Genomic DNA, 18,013 nt, shown 5'->3' with positions numbered 1-18,013 from the left:
TCCCTGTCCATGGCTATGCTAAAAGTCAGGCAGTTGTGGTCGCTGTCTCCGAAATGCTTGCCCACCGAGAGGTCTGTCACCTGACCAGGTTCATTGCCTAGTACCAGATCCAGTATGGCCTCTACTCTAGTCAGCTTATCCACATACTGTGTCAGGAATCCTTCGTGGACACACCTAACAAATTCTGCCCCATCTAAACCTTTTGCACCAAAGAGGTGCTAATCAGTATTTGGGAAGTTGAAGTCTCCCATGACAACAACCCTGTAATTCTTGCACCTTTCCAAAATCTGCCTACTTATCTGCTCCTCAGTGTCCCGGTGGCTATTGGGGGGCCTACAGAATATTCCCAATAGAGTGATTGTTCCCTTCCTGTTTTTAACTTCCACCCACACTGACTCAGTAGACAATCGCTCCATGACGTCCTCCCTTTCTGCAGCTGTGACACTATCCCTGATTAGCAAAGCCACTCCCCACCTTTTTGACCTCCCTCCCTATCCCTTTTGAGACATCTGAACCCTGGAAGCATCTAATCCTGCCCTTGTGATAACCAAGTCTCTGTAATGGCCACAACATTGTAATTCCTCGTACTGACCCATGCTCTAAGTTCATCACTGTTATTCTTAATACTCCTTGCATTAAAGTGAACACAGTTCAACCCATCCAACTGACTGCATTTATACCCTATCCACTGCCTGTCCTTCCTCACAGTGTCTCTACACATCGCATCTACCTTTACACCAACTGCTCCATCACTTGACCCAACACTCTGGTTCCCATCCTCCTGCCAACCTAGTTTAAACCTTCCCCAACAGCTCCAGCAAACCTGCCCACAAGGACATTGGTCCCTCTCGAGTTCAGGTGTAACCTGTCCCTTTTGTACAGGTCATACCTTCCCCAGAAGAACGTACTCTCAAAACAAAACACCTTCTTCAGCTCTCATTCATCAGTTATATAAAATGGTCCCCAAGACCTACCTCCTCGACCAACCTATTAAAATACCTTTTTAGTTTGGTCATTTTCTTTGTCTTAAGTGAAGCATTTTGGGATTATACTCTATTAAAGAAGGTACATAAATTCAAATTATTGTTTTTGATCCTAACTGGGTTTGGCCTACAGACTTCAGTCCCACACCATGGGCTTGTGACATAGCAAACCATTCAGTTACTGAACATCTTCTGTAGGACAGGTTTCTGTTGTTTTTTATCAACAACAGAAGAGGATGGTGACTCTTCAGGAGCTGAATTCTCTGTCAGGGCCTCAGCTTCAGTACTGCTCCTGAGCAAACATTTGCAAATGAGAAGGGGCAATAAAGTTTTACTGGAATGTTGCCAAAACTCAAATATTAAACAGCAATACAAAATAGAGGGTAAACTGTTAGAGGTCTTCAATAGTATAAATGGCTTTCATAAGGTAAAGATATCAGAAACATCTTTAAGGAGGACATTCTGCCCATTGTATCCATTCACATTGAAAAAGATCTCCAAAGCCAGATCCTACCTTCCAGCACTAGGTCCATAGCCCAACAGGCCATGACTCTTCAAGCCATAGAGTTATACAGCACGGAAACAGGCCCTTCAATCCAACCAATCCATGCTGACCAAGGTGCCTACCTGAGTTAGTTCCATTTGCCTGTGCTTGGCCCATATCCCTCTAAACCTGTCTAAATGTCTTTTAAACATTATACCTGCCTCCACCACTTCCTCTGGCAGCTCATTCCATATACATACCACCCCCTGTAATTGCAAAGTTGCCCCTCAGGTCCCCTTTAAATTCTCCCTCTCTTACCTTGAACCTATGCTCTCTAATTTTGGACTCCCCTACTCTGGGGAAACGCTGTGACTATTCCACCTTATCTAGCCCTCCAGTTTGAGCTATAAGGAGGGAATGGATAGGCTGAGACTATCTTCCAGTAACATCTCGTGAATATTTTCTGCATCTTTTCCAGCTTAATGACATCCTTTCTGTAACTAGGCGACCAGAACTGCACACAGTACACCATGTGCAGTCTTACCAATGTCTTGTACACCTGTAGCATGACGTTCCAACCCTGACTGATGAAGGCAAGCGTGCCAACACCTTCTCTAGTTCAAAGAAAGTAGCCATATCTTAGGCACAGTTTTCTAGCCCTGGAAATATCTGCATGATCTCCAGTGTAATTACATCTGTCCTGCAATGTGGAGAGCAAAACTGTACACAGTACTCAAGCTATAACCCAGTGTTGTATACAGCTCCAACATGACCTTCCTGATCAATGTAAGCATCTAAGGACAATTCTGTATCGTCTGCCTTTTTTTTAAAACTTGGAGATGGAGATGGAGTGGTGGGGAGGAGAGGGCCTGACATTACATTTCGGGCACTACACAATGTGGCACACCACTGGTAAAGACTTATAGTCACAAAACACTGAATAACCATGGGTCATATCCTTCTGCCACTGACCCATTTCCAGATCCAATCTGCCATTTGTGGGAAAGACCAGAACTAGGGCTGTAGTTATGACCCAAGTACAAAATACTGCAGATGCTGGAGATCCAAAATAACAACAGAAAATGCTGCAAAACACTCAATAGGTCAGGAAGCCTCTGCTAAAAGAGAAAGAGTGTTAACATTTCAGATTTGTGACCTTTCATCAGAACTTTTTCTCCCTCCACAGAAGCCATCTGGCCTGCTAATTTCAGTTTTTGTGCCCTGAACATCAGAATGGATGAAGGAATGACACAGGAAACCTAGTTAAGCACACGATGGAGAAGTGCAGTATGATAGTTGGTAATGGATAACAATGAAGAGAGCCTTTACCTTGCTCTTTCTTTAAATTTCCTTCCTGATAATCTGCACCAATTGAATGTTCCACCTGTTTGCCCAAAGTCTCGTCCAATTCTTCTGACAGTTTGATGATGTGATCTTAGATGATATAAGACCTAAGGAGCAGAATGTTGAGTCCACCTGGTTAGAGATTAGGAATAGAAAAGGGAAAAAGTCACTGGTGGGAGTTGTCTAAAGGCCACCAAATAATAACATTACAGTGGCACAGGCAATAAACCAAGAAATATCTGATGCATGTGAGAATGGAACAGCAGTTGTCATGGGGGACTTTAACTTCCATGTAGATTAGGGCGAATCAAGTTGGTCAAGGCAGTCTTGAGGATGACGTCATAGAATGCATCCGTGATAGCTTTCTGGAACAGCATGTTAGTGAACCTGCAAGGGAAAATGCTATCTTCGATCTGGTCCTGTGCAATGAGACAGGTAAAATTAACAATCTTGTAGTTGGGGATCCTCTTGGAAAGAGTGATCACGGTATGATTGAATTTCTCATACAAATGGAGGGTGCAATAGTTCGATCTGAAGCCCGTGTATTATGCCTGAACAAGGGAGACTACAATGGGATGAGGGAGGAATTGGCTAGTGTAGACTGGAAACACAGGCTGTATGGTGGGACAGTTGAGGAACAGAGGAAGACTTTCAAAGAGATTTTTCAGTATATTCCAGTTAAAAGCAAGCACAGGAAGGGTGGGGAGAGCCAGCCTTAGATAACTAAGGAAATAGAAGAAGACATCAAGCTAAAAGCTCACGCATACAAAGTCGCCAAGAGTAGAGGGAAACTGGAAGACTGGGAAAACTTTTAAAAGCAACAAAGAACCACTGAGCAAGCAATAAGGAAGGGGAAGAGAGATCATGAAAGTAAACTAGCACAAAATATAAAAACAGACAGTAAAAGTTTTTGTAATTATATAAAGTGGAAAAGGTTGGCTGAAGTGAACGTAGGTCCCTTGGAAGATGAGAAAAGGGAAATAATGTTGGGTAATGTGGAAATTCAAGGCCTTGAATGACTATTTTATGTCGGTCTTCATGGTGGAGGATACGTTTAACATGTCCACAGCCAGATCAGCCATGATCTTATTGAATGGCAGAGCAGGCTCGATGGGCCAAATGGCCTCCTCCTGTTCCTATTTCTTATGTTGTTATGTTGTGGTTGCCTGGAGCCTTGACTCCTCACCTGTTCGCCCCTCATCCCTCCCTGTCCCTCCAACTCACCTGCTCCCCCCTCCCCCCACCTGTCACCCCGCCCCCTCACCTGTCCCCCTCACCTGTGCCACCCCTTCACCCCTCACCTGTGCCACCCCTTCACCCTCACCTGTGCCACCCCTTCACCCCTCACACTCACCTATGCCACCCTCACCCTCTGTCCCCCTCCCTCATCTGTGCCACCCCTCACCCCTCACCTGTGCCACCCCTTCACCCCTCACCCTCACCTGTGCCACCCCCTCACCCTCACCTGTGCCACCCTCACTCACCTGTGCCACCCCCCACCCTCACCTGTGCCACCCCTTCACCCCTCACCCTCACCTGTGCCACCCCTTCACCCTCACCTGTGCCACCCCTTCACCCCTCACCCTCACCTGTGCCACCCCTTCACCCCTCACCCTCACCTGTGCCACCCCCTCACCCTCACCTGTGCCACCCCCTCACCCCTCACCTCTCCCCCCTGCCCCCGGCTCCACAGCGGCCTCTCCCGGCGCGGTTCCCCGGGGCAGGCGCGCTGACCGAGGCCCGGGCCCGGGGCCTGGCTCCTGGCTCCGCCGGGGATCCGCAGGATGTCGGTGCTGAGCCCGGTGCAGATTAAAGAGGCGAACGCGCACCTGGCGGCCGTTCATCGCCGGCTGACGGAGCTGGAGCGCCGGCTGGAGGCGGCCGAGCGGACGGTCCGGGAACAGGCCGAGCGGCTGATGGGCAAAGACCGGGAGCTGCAGGCCGCAGTCAGGGAGCTGGCGCAGCGCAAGGACCGGTGAGGGAGGGGTGGGAGGCGAGGGTGAGAGAGGAGGGTTGAGGGGGGTGGAGGGGGTGAGGGAGGGGGAAGGGGTGACGGAGGGAGGGGGGGTGACGGAGGGAGAGGGGGTGGGTGAGGGAGGGGTGAGGGAGAGTGGGAGGGAGGGGGTGGGGGGGATGGAGGGTGTGGGAGGGATGGGGGCTGAGAGGGAAGGGGAGAGGGGAGTGGGTGGTGAGTGCGGGGAGAGGTTGGGTGAGGGAGGGTAGGGAAGGTGGATGAGGGTGGGGGGGAAAGGGGGAGAATGGGGTGGGGTAGAAAGGGGGAGTGGGGCAGAAGGGGAGGGAGGAGGATGTGGGGGAGGGGGATGGTAGGGAGACGGGGAGGGATGAAAGAGTTGGAGGGACCAAGAGCGGAGAATGTGGAGGTACATTAGGAGGTGTGAGGGGACTGGGAAGCGATGGGAGGTTGTGGAGAGGGGGTACAGCACAGAAACACTGGGTTCATGCTGCTCTTTGTGCCTGTCCACACCTATCCCATTGACCCAGGTTAGGTCATTGCCTTCTGTGCTTTGGTTCAAGTACTTGTCCAGATGCTTAAATGTCACAAGAATATCTGCCACCACCATCTTTACAGACCAAGAGTATTCCTGACTCCAACTACCCTCTCTGTGAAAAAAATTCTCCTGAACCTCTTATCTCTCATCATAAGCCCATGCCCTCTTGTCTTAGACACCCTCACATGAGAAAAAGATTTTTACTCTTTTATATCCATCATCCCTCTCAGGTCACCCCATAATCCTCTTCTGCTCCAGGGAAAACAAACGCAGCCTGTCCAGTTTCAACTTATAATTGTCATGCTCCAGTCCAGGCAACACTCTGGTGAATCTCCTCTGCACTCTCCAGTGCAATCACATCCTTCCAGTAGTGTGGTGACCAGAACCGCACACAGTATTCCAGGTGTGTACTGACCAATGTTTTGTAAAGCTGTAGTGTGACCTCCCAACTCTTGTATTCTATACTGGGCTGCCAAAGGCAAGCATCCCATGAGCTGCCTTCATCATCGTATCCCCCTGTGGTGCCACTTTCAGGGATCTATGGACTGAACTCCCAAGGTCCCCCTGTTCATCAACACTCCCTAGGGCCCTACTGTTTACTGTGTATGTCCTACCTGTGTTTGCCTTCACATCACCTTGCATTTGTCAGAATTAGATTCCATCTGTCAATCCTCTGCTTAGCTTTCCAGTTGATCCATAACCTTAAACAACCTCCTTTGCCATCTACGTTACCAAATTTCTTGTCATCTGCAAACTTACCGATCGTACCTTGTACATTCATAGCCAAGTCATTAATATGTATTACAAACGTTAAGGGCTGTCATAGTACAACACTGGTTCCAGACTTCCAATCAGAAAAACTGCCCTCCACCACCACCCTCTGCATCCTATTACCAATACAATCTTGGATTCAGTTTGTCTGCCTGCCCTGGATCCCATGTGATCTAATCTTCTGGACCAGCCTATGATGTGGAACCTTGTCAAAAGCCTTACTAAAGTTCATGCATTTACTACATTCTCCTTCATGTACTTCGTTAGCTCCTCAAAAAATTCAGTCAAATTTTGTGAGACAGTGGGCAGCACGGTAGCGTAGCGGTTAGCATGACGCTATTACAGCGCCAGCGATCGGGGTTGGATTCCCGTTGCTGTCTGTAAGGAGTTTGTACATCCTCCCGTGTCTGCGTGGGTTTCCTCTGGGTGCTCAGGTTTCCTCCCACATTGCAAAGGCGTACGGGTAGATTAGTTTGGGCTTAAAATGGGCGGTGTGGACTCATTGGGCCGGAAGGGCCTGTTATCATGCTGTAAATAAAATTTAAAATTTAAAATTTAGGATTTCCCACGAACAAAACCATGCTATCTCTGAGTAATTCCTGCCTTTCTAAGAGAAGATAAATCCTGATCCTTAAAATTTTTTCCAATAGTTTTCTTCACTGACCTGTAGTTATCTGGCTTATCCCTGCTACCCTTCTTGAATAAAATGATATCCTCCAGTCATCTGGTACTTCACAAAGGTACACAAATATCCATCGTTCCCAGCCTCTCCCTTGTCTCCCATAGCAGCCTGGGATACATCTCATCAAGCCCTGGGGATTTACCCATCTTTACGTGTCCCAAGACATCAAGCACCTCTCTCCTAATGCTAATGTGCTCCAGAACATCACTGTTCCTTGCCCTGAATTCTCCCTCAATTGTGTTCTTTATTTAGGTCGTCACCACATCATTTGTCTCCATCTACAGGTTGCCCCTCTGGGCCCCAAGGTGCTTACTCTTTCCCTGGTTACTCTTAATGTATCTATAGAATGCCTTGGGATTCACCTTAATCTTGACTGCAAATAATATTTCGTGGCTTCTTTTGGCTCTCCTGATTGCCTATTTAAGTACTCTTCTACACTCTTTATTTCTCAGTGGACTCTGCCATTTTTAGTTGCCTATTCAGGCCCTCCCCATTGCTGACAACTGATCATAACCCAAACAGTTCGCAGGGCAGCAGTGTGGCCATGACTCAAGTTCCCACACAGATCCTGCAGCCCCACAGCATATCTGTCCCCACTGTTCTCCCAAACGGTCGTTCATGTGTAGTAGCTGTACATAAGTCGGGCATTTGTAAGATGAGGAGGACCTGTACCCTATCATACACTGGTTTTGTAATTCATGAACTCCTCAGCATTCATTGTCATCCAGGAATTGCTAATCTTGCCTTTCACCTTCAAGGGAACATGTTGACCCTGAATTCCCACTGTCATCCTATTTATTGAATATTTTATCTACAAGCAGCTGCTCACTGTTTACTTGAACCAGGTGCTGCCCTATGTTATTGAAACTGGCCCTCCCCTAATTTAGGACCCTAAGTTGTTGACTCTCCTTATCACTCTCCATAACTACCTTGAAGCTGACAGAAGCACAGGCCCTTTGGCCCACGATATCTGTGCTGAACACGATGCCAAATTAAACTAAATCCTTCTGCCTGTACATGATCCCTCCATTCCCTGTATGTTCATGTGTCTATCAAAAAGCCTCTTAAATGCCACTATTGTATCTGCTTCCGCTCCCAGCAGCCCATTCCAGGCACCCACTCTCTGTGCTTTTAAAAACAAAACAAAATTTGCCCCACACATCTCCTTTAAACTTCCCCCTTTCACCTTAAAGCTACATCCTGTAGGATTTGACATTTCTAGCCTGTGAAAAAGATTTTGACTGGCTACCCTATCTATACCTCTTGTAATTTTAGTTTACACTTTTCCCAAACTGCTCACCCACCAACATTTCCACCACTTGCCTGGCCCCACTTCCCTAGATTAAATCCAGTAGAGCCCCTTCCCAAGTTGGGATGCTCAAAAAAACTCTTCTGAATGCACGTTACAAATTCCTCCCCATTCTAAGCCCCTGCACTAAGAATACTCATAGTCAATATTGGGGAAGCTGAAATCTATGACTGTAACTCTACTGCTATTTGTCTATGTATTTGCTCCTTGATCTTCCACTGACTGCTGGGGGGCCTGTAATATAACCCCAGCAAAGTGATCACCCCTTTCCTATTTCTAGGTTCTACCCCTATGGCCTGATTGGAAGAGTCTTGCAGGACATTCTCCCTATCAATATAGGGATACCCTGTCCTTTCACACCTTCCTACCGATCACACCTGAAACATCTATGCCACAGAGCAATGGTCTGACAGTCCTGTTTCTCTTTCAAGCTGTGACTTCAATCTTTTCATATTTCCTTGTTAATATTCTAAGTTCATTGTTCTTACCCATCAGGCTCCTTGCTTCAAAATGAATGCTGTTTAACCTGTCTGCCTTGTAGTGCCCCCACCTACTCTCCTACTGGACTTGGTTTATCCTCTATATTTGACTCCAACTTCCCACTGGCCGCACTACTGTTCTGTGTCTCATCCCCTTGCTAAATTTGTCTCTTCCTGTTCAGCTGCAACCTGCACTACTTGTACAGGCCCCACCTTGCCCAGAAGCAGCCCCAGTGATCCAAGTACCTAATGCCCTCCTCCTGTGCTATCACTTTAGCTTTGCATTCATTTTACCTATCCTCCGATTTCTGTATTCACCAGCATGTGGCACAGGTCGTAATCCAGAGATTACAACCTTGGAGGTCCTGCTCTTTAACCTTCTATGTAACTCCCTAAATTCACTTTATAGGACCTCATCCCTCTGTTGTTAGTACCAACGTGTTCCACAGCTGCTGGCTGAACACCTTCCCCTTTCAAAGTCCCTGTAGTTTCAATGTACCATTTGGGGTCTTGTTCTTGGCCACAGAACTGCTGCGCTATCGACTACCCTATCACTGTAGCTCCCCTCCTGCCCAGCTGAGCTAACTTGGCTGTTGCTGCTCCCTCCCCTCACCCTGTACCTGTTAGAGATTGTGAGGTGGGAAGTGGAGGAAGATGTTGAGGGAGCAGAAAAAGGCAGAGGGAGGAGGTGTTGAGGAAGAGGGATGAATAGATGGAGGGGGGAGATGGAGTGAGTGGGACGGGAGGGTTTGATGGTATGGGTCGCTGAGTGGAAAGAGCGGCCTGTGGGAGGGGATACTGCGGGGCGGGAGGTGAGGTGAAGCTGGTGGCAGGGTGCTTGGGTTGGGCTGGGAGGACCAGGCAAGGAGTGGCGGGTTTGATGGATGGAGAGGTTTGGATGAGGGAGAGGAGGGCAATCGTGGAGGCGTGGATTGGAGCCGGTGGGTGTGGGTGGTAGGGAGGAGATGAGTGCGGAGCGATGGGGACTGTGCTTTTGAAAGTGTGTGTGTGGGCGATTGGTGGCAAAGAGAGTGCGAGTGTGGTGAGAGGGCTTGGGGCTTGTGTGGCAGTGGAGAGGTTTTGGGTAGGCTGGATCGGATAGTATGGAAATGGGCCCTTGGCCCAAGTCATCCGTGGATATGGAGAAATGCAGGGTGAAAGAGTGGAGGTGAAGCTGAAATGCGCTGGACCTGTTGCAGGGAGATGGTGGACGTACAGGAGAAGCTGCAGGACTGTGAGGGGACGGTGCAGAGGCTGCAGCTGCTGATGAAGGAGAAGGATGAAGTAATTGCCCAGCTGAGGCATCGCAGTCAACTGCTCGATAAAATCACTCGCAGCCGACCCCTCCTCGACAATCTGCTGTCCTACATGGCTGAAGCTGAACACTCACAGAGCATCCATCTTCCACAGCCCAGCTTCCCTGAACACCAAGCAGACTGCCTTCACTCGGGCACCAACGGGTTAATGAATGCCAGCCCCAGTGACCGGAATTTCTCTGTCAGTGAGGATGACACTGAGGAACTGGACCAAGATGACTCGATCTTTGGGACCACAGTTTAAACCTTCACCTGATCCAGGTTGAGGGATGCTGGGAAGAGCCTATAAGTGCCTGTTAATTTTGCAGATGTGGGAAACCACGCTGAAACCTGTGATCATGAAGCATCGTTTCAGAAACTGGAAGCTGAGAGCACTGTGTCACTCTGTGATCTGATTGTTGGATTTGCTGATATTGGGATTTGATGGTAGTTAACTCAATGTAAAGAATATGGCCTTTAGAACAGTGGACTATTGACACTGTTTATCAATTTCTTGATGCAGTAAGATATTGGTGTTGGGGTAGCTGTGGTTTCAGGCTTGGTTTAGAACACCATGAACTTTGGTACAAACGCTGGGAGAAGTGACGACGTTCTCATAGAGCACAACAGGTAAACCCTGGCTATAGCCTCCTCCCTTTCTCTGTCTCTCCACGTTTTGGAGTTTATGGAATGTCCCTGAGTTTTTAGTGGGTTGCAATGTACATTTGTATGATTGGCAACCATTTGCAGTACTGTAATTGTTATTTCCATGTTGGGAATCCAGCCATTTGCTGGCAGGTTGATGGAGTAGTTCTGGCGCATTGTTCTTTGTCTTCAGGACCTGAGTTCAAAGCCAGCCCAAACCGACTGAAAGTCTTTGCTATCCAGCATGGTAACGTGTCTGTTTAAAGATTCTCCTGTTAATTCTGGTTGGCAGTGATGAACATCTGGGCTGCTTGAACTGTTGGAGATTGGGAACCACCTGATATCCAGCCAAGCACACAGAATTTAGTACTTTGTTGTGTCTGACCTGCCCCTGCTGATCCTGCCCAAAATGGCTGCTGCAAAGTGGAGTGCAGTCATTGCCTACTTAAATATTGGATTCTGTTGTCTCTCTGTTATCAGGAATTTAAATTCCTTTATCCCCCACATGTAACTGGATATCCAGGGGTGGTATTTGGGTGAGGCTGTGGATTGTTCTGTTGTGCCCCTACTGCCCAGCACTTTTCCAGAAATGCAGCTGGCACCATGTATACGAGTGTGCAGGTGACTTCCTGTGAAGTCATAGCAGTAGAACAGGAGCAGCCATGGAGGTGGTTGGCTACTTGACTATGAACTATTTAGCTCATCCAGCCAGTCTCATAAAATGGCTGCTGTGTTATCGGGATGTATAACAGTAGAAAGTACATCCTACAGCAAGTTCCTGCAGCATTTGCACCTGAATTCAAATCCTGCTGTAACCCTCAGCAGGTTCTCCCAATAGGACTGTGCAATTGATATTGTTTCTTTTCCCTCTTGCTCTCTCATTGGCCATTGTGCGCCCATTTTGCTGGAGACTGATTTACTTTCTCCGCACACCCACGGCCTTTCCCTCGCTTCTCAGATTGATACAGCAAAACTTCAGCTGGTTTCCTGGATTCTGCATTGTACAAGTGTTGCAGGAGAACTCAATGTTGTGAACACGTGATTCACTGAAGTAACTGGCGACAGGTTGGTAATGCTGGTTAACTGCACGTCTCTTTTTATACACGTCTCTTTTTTTTGAACTGAAACAGCCTGCAGTCAGAGGTCTGCTTCTCTTTTAATAACAGGGAATGAACAGGAAGTTCCATCCTTGCATTATAGGTCTCTTGAATGTGATATCATTCTGACCTTGGGCCCTTGAAACCAAATAAAACTGGGTGACTGTCCCAGAGCAAGTGGGTCAGTAAACTAATCGTCAGTCAGTAGAATGGACAGATTGTTTACATATTTTGTGCAGAAAACCCTCTGTATTTATCCCTGAAGCAATGCCTAAGTCAGACCACCTGTTCCTTATCATGCTGCTATTACAGGCATTTTGCTGCATGTGAATTAGCTGCTGACTTTCCTGCCTTTGGCAGGAACTTCAAAAGTACTTTCCTGGCTGGCGAGTGTTTCAACCATCCTAGATCCATGAAAGCCCCTTTATAAATGCTGTTTCTTTCCTCCGTTTGGTGTTGCAGTGAGCTCCCCACAGTCACCCGGTTACTTCTCCGATTGGATTGAATCCTGCCTTCCACAAGGCAGCTCGGCTTGGGAACCCGATGAATCGGGATAAGTGCCACCTTCCCTATGTAGAGTTGCTTGTCATTGCTATGCCGCATTACATAAGATGCCTTTTTGGCGATGCTGAATAAATATGAAATCCGCATGTCCCCAACACTCCTCCCTTTGAAAGTTATGCACTTTATTCCATCTCAGTTGCACAGCAGTGGTCTGACCTCTGGCTGGACAAGCAATCTGCAACTTACCAGGCATCCAGTTATCCACAACGTAATAAAACTCTTGACAGTCCACTCACTGATTGTTTGGCATCTGGTTTACTGCCTGATGTTTCCTGAGAACCTTATAAACTCACGGGGGCCCTATTCCTGTGCTCCATATAAACTGGCAGGGTTCTGTTCCCCATGCTCTCTTTAAACTTGCCTGAACTTGATGAAATGTTTATTATACTAAATTTATTACATCCAAAAACATAGTGAATTAAAAGGGTGTGTGGGTGTTAGTAGAGACGACATCCAACAGTTTGGATAATCAGCCAGTCCAGCACCACCAAAGTCCTGAGGGTGGAGTTTTACTGTAGTGTTTCAGCAGATGTGAAACTGTGACGTGCTGGTGCTGGTACTGGTCCTCCCCAGGTTAATTCAGGGTGCAAGTCGGAAATGCAGCTGGCTGATCCATCCCACCAGTTTCCCAAGTGCCCGTCCGTTTGGATGGACTGTACAAAAGTTGGGTGTTTGTAGCTTGGGGAGGACCTGTATTTGTTGTGACTGATTTGCAGTGTGCACACTCATTCCACTGGACTCTGTCTCCTGTATAGCCCTGATTTGGTTTGTGGTGGGACTGAAGATGTCCTCACCTGCGTCAGCTGAGGCTTCATTTGTGGAGGTGAACACATCATTTATGAATACAACAGCATCTTGTTGGGAAATAACTCAACACAGCCTCCTTGCAGTGAAGAGTGTACTAACTTTCCTACAGAGGAGGCCTGACACTCAGCCGAGGTACAGTTCTGCATTATAGGTGGCGTGCCATTTTATTGTCACTGCCCATTGAGCTACGGATCTTGCATCGAGATAAGGACTGAGGCATCTGGGAACCTTTTACAAGCGGTGACGTGCCTAGATATCTGCCTCCTAACACACTCCCCAATCTAGTTCATGGTAACTGGTGAGGAATTCCAGAGTAACATCTGATGGGAGCTGAGGGTGAGGGTCAGTGACAGTTGCTTTTTGCACATGCTCTGTTAGTCCTTCTTTCCCCCCCCCCCCCCACCCCACCAACAAAAAAATACCTGGAGGAAGTGTGCAATCACACCGTGGTCTGTGTGTAAATTGCTCCTTTAAAAATATTCAGAACTATCTAATCACTGCTTAGAGCTATGCTATTGTCAATTGAGTCGTACTTCTATAACCATACTGTGTGTAATCACTGATCCTGTAGTATATCTATAATCTTCAAAATGACTAATAGTTTCTAACATCCATATGGTTCCATTATTCCGTGTAATCACATAATACATAATAATCATTCTAGCATAGACAAAGTTAACAATCACTCTGAAATCATTATTTTCTATATAACCAAAATCTAGATTATAATTTCCCACGTAATCATTCCCTAAGAACCATAGCTACATAATGCTGGAATTTCACTATTGTATGAATCTGCTGTAACTCTGTTTTGCTTCATTTATTTCGCCAGCTCTCTTGATAGTTTAAAAGGTGGATGACTGCAGCCAACAGCTTTAGGCTGGAGTGACTTTCAAAACACAGTGAGCTAATTTGGCATGTTCTCTGAATTTAGCAGCTGAACAAAAAGATTCTTATGTCCAAGGGTTTTGCATTGTTTTGTTTTGTTTAGGTCTGTGTTCAGATCCCCGTGCTTCACTGCAGTAATACATCAAAACTCAAATGCATGTTAGCTTGAAAACCATTCTGAAGTACCTACTGCAAACATCAGCACTTGGGTTTGAGGAGAAAGCATTCAAGGTAGCATAAGTTTGCATATATCCAGTAGTGGAATAGTCATGGGATAGAAGAAGAAGCATGTTTTAATGATTGTCTAAGTCATGTTTGTACAAAATATAAGGTTTTGTTTGGAGGGATTTGGAACAATGATGAAAATTCCTTTTCTGAAGTTTGCTGGATGAATGTATCACACTCGCTCAGGGTTATTTTTGATCATTGTTTGTAGATAGAAATCTGGTACGTTGGTGCCTTTTATAAAACTATGCAATAACTTTATAAATGATTTTTGTGAGTTCCTGCACTGGTTTGTGTTTGAGTTATTTGTTTCTGTCACAAGGTTGTGATGACGATACTGTCTTAACCAGTCTGTCAGCATCCAGAGATCAACAGTGCGATTTCTCAAAGGAAAAGTGTCGATACTCAACTGTTCTCATTGAATTCATGTCTGCACCTAGATCAAACGTGACAATAGAATGAGGAAATTGGTAGCCAGAAAGGCCAAAACCAGTCAGTGCATTGACCTGTACATCAGTGGGGAGCTGGTGAACCTTCTATATGAGGACATCAAGCTGTGACACATCAACAAGCCCAACCACTGCAGCAGGGTGCTGAGCAGCCTGCAGTGCCCAGACCACACTCTGAAAAGCTATTGAATTACCTGCAGACTCCATTGCTCCTTCTCCCCTGCTCCCCCATGTACCAATTTTTTTCAATGATATTCAAGAAAGGATATGCTTTAATCTATCGCCACATCCTCTCCAAGTCTGGCCATTTATCTTAACGTTGCATTTTCCTGGCTGCTGTGGTCCCTGTCATTGGCAAGAAGGAAGTGCCGTTGTAGCCCTCCCGCTCTTCACCACTATCCACTGTTGTCAGCCAGGCAGGGTAGCCAAGCCTGTCCAGTCTCTTCATAACTGAAATGCTCCAATCCAAGCAACACCCTGGTGAATCTCCTCTGCACCCCCTTCAGTGTAATCACATCCATCCTATGGTGTGGTGACCAGATCTGCACACGATATTCCAGGTATGTCCTAACCAATGTTTTATAAAATTGCAACATGACATTCTTATATTCTATGTCACAGCTAATGAAGGCTAGCATCCCACATTCCTTCACCAGATCCACCTGTGCTGCCACTTCCAGGGATGTACAGATGTGTATCCCCAGATCCCCCTGTTTGTCAACAGTCCCTAGGGACCTACCAAAATGCATCATCTTGATTGGAATCAGGTTTATTATCACTGACATATGTCATGAAATGTGTTGTTTTGCGGCAGCAGTATAGTGCAAGACATAAAAATTACTGTAAGTTACAAAAATAAATAAATAGTGCAAAATAGGAAATAACGAGGGAGTGTTCATGGACCGTTCAGAAATCTGATGGCGGAGAGGAAGAAGCTGTTCCTGAATCATTGAGTGTGGGTCTTCAGGCTCCTGTACCTCCTCCCCTTTGGTAGTAGCATGAAGAGGGCATGTCCCGGATGCTGAGGGTCCTTAATGGTGGATGCTACCTTCTTGAGGCACCGCCTCTTGAAGATGTCCTCGATGGTGGGGAGGGCTGTGCCCGTGATGGAGCAGGCTGAGTCTACAACCCTATGCAGCCTCTTTCGATCGTCCATTGGAGCCTCCATACCAGGCGGTGTTGCAACCAGTCAGAATGCTCTCTGTAGAAATCTGCAAGAGTCTTTGGTGACGTACCAAATCTCCTCAGACTCCTAATGAAGTAGAGCTGCTGGCATGCTGCCTTTGTGATTGCATCAATGTGCTGAGCCCAAGATAGAGCTTCTGAGATGTTGACACCCAGGAACTTGAAGCTGCTCCCCCTTTCCACCGCTGACCCCTCAATGACCCCTAATGTGTGTTCTCCCGACTTCCCCTTCCTGAAGTCCAATTTCACTTGCCATCACCCCATCCAGTTTTCCACCTGATCTATTCTCATGCTTCCAGCCTTAGAAACCCTGCTTGCTACCTACACCACCACCAATTTTCCTATCATCTGTAAACTTACTAATTATACCTCCTTCATGTATATCACAAACAAACAATACAAAGGCCCCAGTAGTGATCCTCGTTGTACAACACTGGTCACAGACTTCCGATCGGAAAAGCAACCCTCCGCCGCCACCCTCTGCCTCCTATTACTGAGACAATTTGGATTCAGTTTGCCTGCCTGCCTGCCCTGGATCCCATGTGATCTAATCTTCTGGACCAGCCTATGATGCGGGACCTTGTCAAAAGCCTTACTCAAGTTCATGTACACAACATCTACTACAGTCCCCTCATCAACATGCTTAGTTAGCTCCTCAACTAATTCAATTTAAAGTTATAAGACAGGATTTCCCATGAACAAAGTTGTGCTGACTATTCCTGATGAATCCCTGCCTTTCCTTAAACATTTTCTAATAGTTTCCTCACTGCTGATGCAAGACTCACTGGCCCATGGCTACCTGACCTACCTCTGCTGCCCTTGTATAAGGGAACAATATTTGCTCTCCTCCAGTCATCCTGTCCTTCACCTGTGGCTAACAATGGTACAAAAACTGTCCATCAGGCCCCAGCAATCTCCTCCCTTGCTTCCTACAGCAGCCTGGGATACATCTCATCAGGCCCTGGGGATTTATTCATATTTATGGGTTCCAAGACATCTCGCACTTCCTCCTTTTTTATGCTAGCATGCTCCTACATCATTGTCCCTTGCCCTGAACCCTCCCTTTACCCTGTCCTCCTCCTTAGGAGTATTCATTTAAGACGTTGCCACACCCCTGGCTCCATTCTCTGTGGTTCCTCAGGGAGCCTCCTCCTTCCCTGGTTATTCGCTTCCTCAATATATTTACAGAATGCCTTGAGATTCACCTTGCATGGGCTTTCTTTGCCCTCCAAATTTCCTTTTTCAGTACTCTTCTACACTGAATATTCCTCGAGGGACTCTGCAGTTTTCAATTGCCGACACCTGTCATGTACCTTTTTTTCTTCAACCCTTCAACATCTCTTGTCATCAATAAGTGATCGAGACCCGTCATCAGGACTGGAAAGAAGGAGGGGAGCTGGCTGGTATAAAAAGGTGGGGGAAGGGGTGGAGCTAGGTGAGGGGTGGGGAGATTGGCAGGTGGAGGAGAGGGACAGTGGGAATGATGTTAGAAGCTGGGAAGTGACACGGTGCTGAAGAAGATAGGATCTGATAGGAGAGAATGGTGGACCATGGAATAAAGGGAGGGAGGTGGGGAAGGGAACTGGAGGGAGGAATGTGGGTGATGGGCAGATGGAGAGGGGACAGAGAAGGGGAGATGTGGGTCGGTGGGATCAAGGAAAGCAAAGGGGGGACAGAGGGGAGTGGTTACCAGAAGTTAGAGCAATCGATGTTCATGCCTTCTGGTATTTCTCTAACTTCTGGTAACCACTCCCCTTTTGACCGCCAGCTCTTTCTGCACCCCTTCCCCCACCTTTTTATACTGGCCATCTCCCTTCCAGTCCAGATTAAGGGTCTCGGCCCAAAATGTCAACTGTCCATTTCCCTCCATAGATGCTGCCTGACCCGCTGAGTTCCTTCAGCATTTTGTGTGGTGCTCCAGATTTCTAGCATCTGCAGTCTTTCTTGTGTCACCAAGAATCTTGATGAGGGCAGGACGGTAGACCTTTGATAAAGGCTATACATGGTAGGCTGCTATGGAAAGTTAGATCGCATGGGATCCAGGGAGAGCTGGCTAATTGGATACACAGTTGGCTTGATGGTAGGAAGCAGAGGGTGATGGTGGAAGGTTCTTTTTTGGACCGGAGGCCCATGACTAGTGGTGTTCCTCAGGGATCAGTGCTGGGCCCATTGCTATATCATCTATATCAATGATTTGGATGAGAATGTACAAGGAATGGTTAGTAAGTTTGCAGATGTCATGAAAATAAGTGGTGTTGTAGACAGTGAAAATGGTTCTCAGGATTTACAGAGGGAG

The 18,013-nt window shown here is 47.1% G+C and overlaps 1 protein-coding gene and 1 long non-coding RNA gene across 2 annotated transcripts in view; one reads left to right on the top strand and one right to left on the bottom strand.

Annotated features, from left to right (window-relative positions):
* LOC127582642 (uncharacterized) overlaps window positions 1–4,772 on the bottom strand; it is a 28,062-nt gene extending 23,290 nt beyond the window's left edge. Inside the window, exons 1-2 of the long non-coding RNA XR_007958138.1 lie at window positions 4,641–4,772; window positions 2,797–2,943 (exon numbers count right to left, since the gene is read on the bottom strand). This is a non-coding gene — a long non-coding RNA (uncharacterized LOC127582642). The remainder of the gene's footprint in view (window positions 1–2,796; window positions 2,944–4,640) is intronic.
* Window positions 4,481–14,368, top strand: LOC127582639 (vimentin-type intermediate filament-associated coiled-coil protein-like). The gene is made up of 2 exons (XM_052038120.1): window positions 4,481–4,786; window positions 9,762–14,368. The coding sequence occupies exons 1-2, from the start codon at window positions 4,596–4,598 to the stop codon at window positions 10,120–10,122; spliced, it is 552 nt and encodes a 183-aa protein (XP_051894080.1). The 5' UTR covers window positions 4,481–4,595; the 3' UTR covers window positions 10,123–14,368.
* Window positions 14,369–18,013: the final 3,645 nt, after the last annotated feature.

Source organism: Pristis pectinata, chromosome 24 (assembly GCF_009764475.1).
Source record: "Pristis pectinata isolate sPriPec2 chromosome 24, sPriPec2.1.pri, whole genome shotgun sequence".
NCBI classification, from domain to species: Eukaryota; Metazoa; Chordata; class Chondrichthyes; order Rhinopristiformes; family Pristidae; genus Pristis; species Pristis pectinata.
Note: the sequence above shows the minus strand (reverse complement) of the source record. Positions and strands in the feature narration are given on the sequence as shown.